The sequence below is a fragment of the Notothenia rossii genome (assembly GCF_949606895.1).
Source record: "Notothenia rossii genome assembly, chromosome: 1".
Classification (NCBI taxonomy): domain Eukaryota; kingdom Metazoa; phylum Chordata; class Actinopteri; order Perciformes; family Nototheniidae; genus Notothenia; species Notothenia rossii.
The window spans coordinates 677,784-685,619 of record NC_136912.1 but is presented as its reverse complement, the minus strand read 5'-3'; the positions used below and the strand labels follow the sequence as shown (position 1 = coordinate 685,619).

The 7,836-nt window shown below is 46.2% G+C and overlaps 1 protein-coding gene across 1 annotated transcript; it reads right to left on the bottom strand.

Moving 5' to 3' along the window:
- Positions 1-1,904: 1,904 nt before the first annotated feature.
- LOC307038572 (vasorin-like) lies at positions 1,905-7,274 on the bottom strand. The gene has a single exon (XM_079680074.1). It carries the CDS (start codon positions 7,248-7,250, stop codon positions 5,133-5,135), a length of 2,118 nt encoding a protein of 705 aa, XP_079536200.1. The 5' UTR covers positions 7,251-7,274; the 3' UTR covers positions 1,905-5,132.
- Positions 7,275-7,836: the final 562 nt, after the last annotated feature.

Here is a 7,836-nt window from a genome sequence, read left to right as displayed (position 1 = left end):
CAATGGGATCTCTCCATAGGGTTTAGGAAACTAGCTGAACTAAGGTCTGTGGTTGAGATACATTGAAGAGACGGATCACGTTTTGTTCTACATTAAATCATCAGCAGTGACCCCACTGGTGATCTCTGAAGAGTGGACGTGTCTGAGAAACGATGGTTGTTACCAAGTGGCTGAATAGGACTACAGAAGTCGTGGAGGTCGTTGTACGTCATTACGCCGAACACGTAAACACTCCTCTAAGTTAGTTTCTGTTCTGCTTGAGAGCAAGTACCTGCCTCCTGCAGACTGTTCAAACAAACGCTTCAACTCCTTCCATTTAGAATCTGTATGTTTGAATATGGATCTGAAGTTGGCGTGACGTTGAAGTCGTGCTGCTGGACTCGGCTGTAGCTCCTTTATAGCATCACGTTAGCATTTAGCTTCTGGACATTAGAGTTATGATTCCAACATTATAAAAGTAGGGTAGACATGTGGAGATTATCCGGCTGAACAGAACGTGCATTTATCAAACAGGTTGGTTTTCCACAGACCTTATTTCCGCTATTTCCCAAAATCCTATGGAGAGATCCCATTGGCTCTGAGACCAGGGAACAGGAAGTAGAGAGATCCCATTGGCTCTGAGACCAGGGAACAGGAAGTGGTGAAATGCTGACTCACTTCCTGGTTTTAGGACTCGTCACTGCACCATTCTATGGATGGTTGTAAAAAACATTTTGGTTGATGTTTGGAGCCTCCCCATGACCGAAAATAGTGAAAAAGCAGGCCTCTCTGATGGGGCCTGTCTGATCCCTTGTATCTCTGGAGATACTGATCAGAATGTCACCAAATGTGGACTAGATGTTTACAGAGAGGCACATAAACAATAAAACAAATGTTTTGTTCGTACATGTTACCATCTTTGTATTATTAACACTTAAACACGCATGAGTTATAGACGGACATGGGAAAACTCTAAATCTGAAAGGTACGTTTATAATTTCTGTCATTATTCAAGTAAAGAGTCCAATCAATAAAACATGTAATCTATACGTACCAGAGAATGTTATCTTCTCATAAATATAGTTTGACTATTCACTTCCCCCTCTGCTGTCCCCAGCCCCTAAAAGCAAACAGCCAGACATAAAGCACTGATCAAACAGTCCCTATTCTCTTGATGTGGTGTAGTGCATGTCAATGGTCTGCAAAGGCTAAACCATCAATACTATACTAAATAAATATCTTTAAGGCGAGACGCTACAGAAAAACACTTTTGTTTCCTGACACTTCTGTTTCCATTTAAATCACTTGGTCGATTTATTTCCCCTAATTTCACCAAAAGTCAGCATCACATAATACCTCAGTTGCATATTTAAAAAAAACTTGAAAGTGTTAAAAACTATAAGTGATTAAATTGGAAGTTAAAGAGGCCCTATTATGCTTCCCTGTGGTGCTCCCTCTCCTGCAGTGTGTTATAAAGGTTTTAGTGCATGTCAATGGTCTGCAAAGGCTGAAATCCAGAGGGAGTTTGTCTTTTCATAAGATTTTATTTGATAGTCTTTTATTTGGAAATGGTGTTATTTTGTACCATGTTCCGTTTGTACCATTAACGGAAAAATACAGAACATGACCTCCATCCACAAACCCACATAACGTCACACAGCAATCATGTTGTGGTGTGTGTGTGTGTGTGTGTGTGTGTGTGTGTGTGTGTGTGTGTGTGTGTGTGTGTAATGAGGTATTGAGAGACTCAGTTGCTGTGTAATCAGCTTCTGTTGTTACTGGAAATCCTTTCTGTGTGTTTCTGTTTGCTCTGTGATGTCATCCAGAGCAGCCTGTAATGGGCCCAAATTCCTCAAATCCACAAGGAGGGAAATCAAGAACATGTTCATTACTGCACAATCATAAAACCACACAATCACAGTTGGTTCAACATTTAAATCGTTTTAATACTGCTATTTTCTCTCAGCATTGCCCTTTTGGCAACAGACAAACACATAAGAATACAAAGACAAGTCCCTACATAAACAGGGAAGGATCAGTTGAAAATATTTCAGACATTTCCTGTTCCTCTAAATGTCCAAAGCAATACAAAGAGTCTTCCAGTTGATATATGCCGAGGGAGAGAAGATATACGAGAGTCTGTGTTTGTACTGGACAGAAAGAGAGACGGAGAAGAAGAATGAGGAGTTGATGTTGGACATGGCTGGAGTGTAGTGCATGGACTCAATTATAAAGCAGACAGAGTAGTGGAACACACACACACACACACACACACAGACAGACAGACAGACAGACAGACAGAACCCAGTCGTCCAACTTCCTGCAGTTACTTTAGATAAACAAAAGCCAAGGACATCAATTTAGACTTTGATTAAATTACATTTAATATTTCTTCATGTTTTAGTTTGTAATGTAATTTCAAAGAGGGTGAGGTGAAAGAAAGGCCCTTTTGTTCTAGACATGCACATCAGCATGTAATATGGCACTACAAGATGTCAGTGATGTTGCTAAGGCACGTCTCTGTAAACCCGTTGTACTTTCAGATTATTTCTCTAGCCAGATGGAGCTAACGTAGCTAACCTGGTGTTTCAGATACACTGACCAACACTAACAGTTATGAGACGACTGACTCTGCTGTGTGCGTCACTCTTTAGTGTCCCCTGGTCTCCCAGCTGTGTGCGTCACTCTTTAGTGTCCCCTGGTCTCCAGCTGTGTGCGTCACTCGTTAGTGTCCCGTGTGCGTCACTCTTTAGTGTCCCCTGGTCTCCTAGCTGTGTGCGTCACTCTTTTGTGTCCCCTGGTCTCCTAGCTGTGTGCGTCACTCTTTAGTGTCCCCTGGTCTCCCAGCTGTGTGCGTCACTCTTTAGTATCCCCTGGTCTCCCAGCTGTGTGCGTCACTCTTTAGTGTCCCCTGGTCTCTCAGCTGTGTGCGTCACTCTTTAGTGTCCCCTGGTCTCCCAGCTGTGTGCGTCACTCTTTAGTGTCCCCTGGTCTCTTAGCTGTGTGCGTCACTCTTTAGTGTCCCCTGGTCTCCTAGCTGTGTGCGTCACTCTTTAGTGTCCCCTGGTCTCCCAGCTGTGTGCGTCACTCTTTAGTGTCCCCTGGTCTCCCAGCTGTGTGCGTCACTCTTTAGTGTCCCCTGGTCTCCCAGCTGTGTGCGTCACTCTTTAGTGTCCCCTGGTCTCCCAGCTGTGTGCGTCACTCTTTAGTGTCCCCTGGTCTCCCAGCTGTGTGTGTCACTCTTTAGTGTCCCCTGGTCTCTCAGCTGTGTGTGTCACTCTTTAGTGTCCCCTGGTCTCCCAGCTGTGTGCGTCACTCTTTAGTGTCCCCTGGTCTCCAGCTGTGTGCGTCACTCTTTAGTGTCCCCTGGTCTCCCAGCTGTGTGCGTCACTCTTTAGTATCCCCTGGTCTCCCAGCTGTGTGCGTCACTCTTTAGTGTCCCCTGGTCTCCCAGCTGTGTGCGTCACTCTTTAGTGTCCCCTGGTCTCCGTTGTGTTTTGAGCTTCTTGCAGCGTTTTGTCTCCTCAAGTTGCTGAAGATGTTTCTGAGTGTGTTTTGGAAAATGTCAGTTTCTATATTTACATATTTTTTGAAAGGGCATTGCATTTCTCCAATTGCAATGTTTTGGCCCGTTTTAACGCGTTTGCACCTTTCGACCATCGTACTATTGTTCTAGAAATAAACATCAGCATGTAATATGACACTCTGTAAACCTTTTTTTTTGCAATTTAAGATTCTTTCTCGAAAGGAAAAACTTAAATCTTGTGGCGTTCCCGGCACCAGACAGGAAAGAGAGAGCAAATGAGTCAGAACGGCACACTGAGCCTGTGCATTTCACAGTCTGGTTGGCTGTAAACAAGCAACAATCCAAACACACGAGGCAGTGCCGGGTTGGAGGCGGAGAGTGGTGTGAGAGAACAGACGTCTAGATCATATCTCAGCCCAGGAAACCAATCGCCTAAAACTCAGTCACACTCGCAGCTAACTTCCTTCAAGCTCTTTGAATTTGCTTTCATCTCTCGGCACGTGTCTGCAGCTTTATAGGAGTGGCTTCTGTGGTGAAAGGCCTTTGAACACACATTTAGGAGCTTTGTCTAAAACAGTCGGAGGCTTTTCTTATGCAGCAGAGAAAATCAAAGTCACTGACTCATGGCAGTTAACAATTAACTCTATAAATGATGTAAAGATGACTTGTGTTCTGGTTTTACCTTAAATGAATGTTTTTTAGTATATATTTGATAAATGTTAGTTTATTTTAGTGCTTTGAGCTCAAAACAAGGATTTAGCTACATGTTTCCCTAGGATGCAAATACAAAATGAAAGAATCCATGATGACTGGCAGCTTATTTCAAAGGGGAACAGTTAGTACAGTTTTAACTCACAGCCATAGCAATACTGGATGAACATCGGCAGCAAAAAACAGGATAGAAATACAAAAACAAGAAAACAGAAACAGGGTGTCATGAGCTACACAAAACGGCCTCCAGTCACAGAGCGATGCAGGCAGTCCTTTTTCAATGGCTCTTCATTCACTCCATTTATCTTTCACAGCAAATTAATCTCCCCAAAGAGAAACTCTTCAAGACGTGTGGAGAGAATTATAGTTCATCCGAAGACACTGAATAATCCAATTTAGCTTGAATTATAGTTTTGTTTTGATCTGAGAATGTCCACAGCTACAAACTATCTTTAGACCGCTTTTCTGCATTATTGCATTTCTTTATGTGACCATCATCAGTCCTGTGGACACTACAAAGGAAAAGAAAGATTTCTTTTCAGTGCAAGTTCTTTTTATAACTCCCATGGAGCGGTTCGTGTTGGTCGATGAACCGTTTTGTGCCGGGACGTTTGGTCTCGGCATCTCCGTCATTATTTAAACCACTGCCACTTCCGGCAGTTCTGCTGCCCAAAGTCTGAGGCACTGTTCTCCCAAATCCAGCAAGAAGGATTACAGCTCCTTCACGTAGTTTCTTTCATACAAGCAAAGAGACAAATCCACTGGTTACAGTTGTGTCGATGCAAAAAGGCACTTCTGTTTTCTGTCTGCTACTAAGACCCTTCTAGTCAATTGCACTTAGTTGAATCGCTTGGTTAGCTCGGCTCGATGACTTTAAACTGCATCATAGTCCCAAAGTGTTTGCATTTGTTGGATATTAGAAGTAGGATGGCTTTAATGACGCTATATTGTTATTTGATGGGCAGTGGCCTTGCATTAAGGGTACTTCAAAGTCCAAACCCCCATTTTGTTGCAAGGATGGAGGTGGCTGAGGAGTTCGACATCTGTCAATCTCAGTTTGTTTTTGGGGTAGTATACCATGTCCCCCGTTTTCCAGGCAGGCCTTGGTCCCCTCCAGTTCCATTGGATCTGGATCTGCCGGGCCTAGCTCCAGCTCCATTCCTGCCTCGGCCTGCCTTCTCTTTCGGACACAAATGATCGCCCCGACCACCACGGCCAACCCGAGCACCAACGCCAGTGCAGCCAAGGCGGGGATGAGGGTGTATGTCAGCGGGCTCTGGGTCTCCACCCAGGACTCTGTAGACATCCGCGGTATCCCTTCAGTACGAGCCTCCGTACATGACCCTGTTTCAACAGAGCTGTTGGTCCTTGAGCTGATTCTTTCCTCCAGGGGACTGGCACAGACAGAGTAGGTACAGTTGGGTAGCAAACCACGCAAAGTGTACTCAGGGTAGGATGCCGGTACACTCAGGATTATGGGGCGGCGGTCAGGCCCTGAGAGGTTACGGTAGGTCAACCGGATTCCCCGGATGTCTGGCCGTGTCTCAATGAATCGGTGCAGGTCCAGAAGGATAGATGTGGAGGTGACGCGCCGTGAGCTGATAGCATCCAGTTCAACAGGAATCACAGGGGCGATTAACAAAACCTCTGAAGGTTTCGGGGGCTCAGGGACCTCCTCCACATTTTCACAGTAGAGGCCAGATGTTCCCGACGGACACAAACAGCTGAGTTGACCTAACGGGTCAAAATTACAAGTGCCCCCATTGAGGCAGATGTTTGGTGGGCAGATGTGCTCCCCTACCTCCCTGTTGGTGGAGCTTGGAGAGACTGGAGGTTCTGGGGAATGGGGGGGGTCTGTTTTTGAGGAGATGGTGGCCTCACTGGGTGGAGGAGGGGGCGGTATGGCGTTGGTATGGATGGTCTCTGGAGATGTGGTGGACACCTGGGGAACAGCAGTACTTCCAATGGGGGAGTCAATCAGCACTGTTGTAGAAGGTGGACACCCAAAGTCTTTGTGCTCCAGGGCTGAAAGCATCTTCCCGGCATTAACCAAAGGGAAGTGACATCTGGTTTCCTCAGGACGCCCAAGATTCACATTCTTCTCCTTAAGCCAGACGGGGAACCAAGCTAATGGACACAAGCAGTTAAACGGGTTCTCAGCCGCTGTCAGGTGCACCAGCCTGGGGAAGGTCCGGAAGAAACTCTGAGAAAATCCCTGGAGTTTAAGACCACTTAGATCCAGTTCTTGAAGTCCGATCAGCTTCTGGAAGTCCTCCACCCTCAGATCACCCAATGGGTTGGCAGCCAGGCTGAGCTTGATCAGCCCCTTGAGGGAGTCCTGCTGCAGAGCCGGGGGCACCTCAGTTAACTGGTTTGTGGAGATGTCGAGCTCATGTAGGTTTCCCAGAGAGGCTATGAGATCCTCATCCACAGCGGTGAGCCCAACAGAAGACACCTTAAGGGCCTCCAGGTGCGGGGTCTGCAGGTCTGAGTGTCCCAGGGTTGGGATGGTGTTGTGACTGAGGTCTAGCAGCAGAAGTTTGGGGAACTGAAGGGATGGCAGAGATGTGAGCTGGTTTCGTTGGAGCTTGAGTTCCAGCAGCATCTCTAAACTGTCAAAAGCCTCCGGATGGATGCTCTGAATGCGGTTGGCATGAAGATACAGTCTCTCCAGCTGGGCCAACCCAGAGAAACTGTCTTTGGAAATGTGTGTGATCTGGTTAGAGGACAGGTCTAAGTTCTTCAGCTTCAACAGCATCTCAAACACACCATCTGGAATTTCCACCAGCTGATTCTGGCTCAGATCTAGAAGCTCCGTCTCCCCCAGGCCTTTGAAGTCATCTTGGGACAAAGAGTCGATGCCGTTCTGGAAGATGTATAGATTTGTGATGGAGGTTGGGACGCGAGGCATGACGTTGGAGCGCCGGTGAATGCAGAAGATGGAGGCCTGGCCCTGGCAGGAACAGTCATCCGGGCATTCGTAGGATACCACCAGACCAGAGTGGAGGCAGAGGAGCAGGAAGTAAGGCAGCATGGTGACGGCAGGCCTCAAACTCTGAAAGACATGAAGGAGAAAAGATGGTTGGGGTTAATCACCATTCACAACAGAGGCATAAAGGAAAGTAATGCATTAATGTTATTCTCTATACAATTACAAAAGAAGCTTTGTGTTCTGCACTGATTTAAAAACCATTCAATCCCAGGCTTCTCCGACAATGCAACATAAAATAGATTAGCATAAAAAGAAAAACACATAACGATGCATTAGACATTGTTTGTTTTAGTAAGTTGCAGGAATAGGAAGAACAATCGCAAAAACAGGTTCTGTGTGTTTGTGTGTTTCTAGTTTGTTGTTTGATTGAGGTTGTTTCTTTATCCCTTGCTAAAACGTGTCCACACACACGTTCAATACAAGGGACATAAGCACGCTTTGACCCCCGTCGTCCAGACACATTGAATTTTCTGTTTTATATCCTCGATGAGCCCCAGGGATGAGGAACCGCAGGTCGAGGCGACGGCTTACCACAGCCCACCCAGGGTGTGCCTTGCTGGGGTCAGAGAGAAACCCGCTCAGCCTGTGTTTATCACACAGTCCGTCGCCCGTGAAGCCAAGCCTGCAG

Bases quoted from the DNA above. Each gene is read 5' to 3' on its own strand.
- LOC307038572 (XM_079680074.1), bottom strand. From the start codon at position 7,250: ATGCTGCCTTACTTCCTGCTCCTCTGCCTCCACTCTGGTCTGGTGGTA.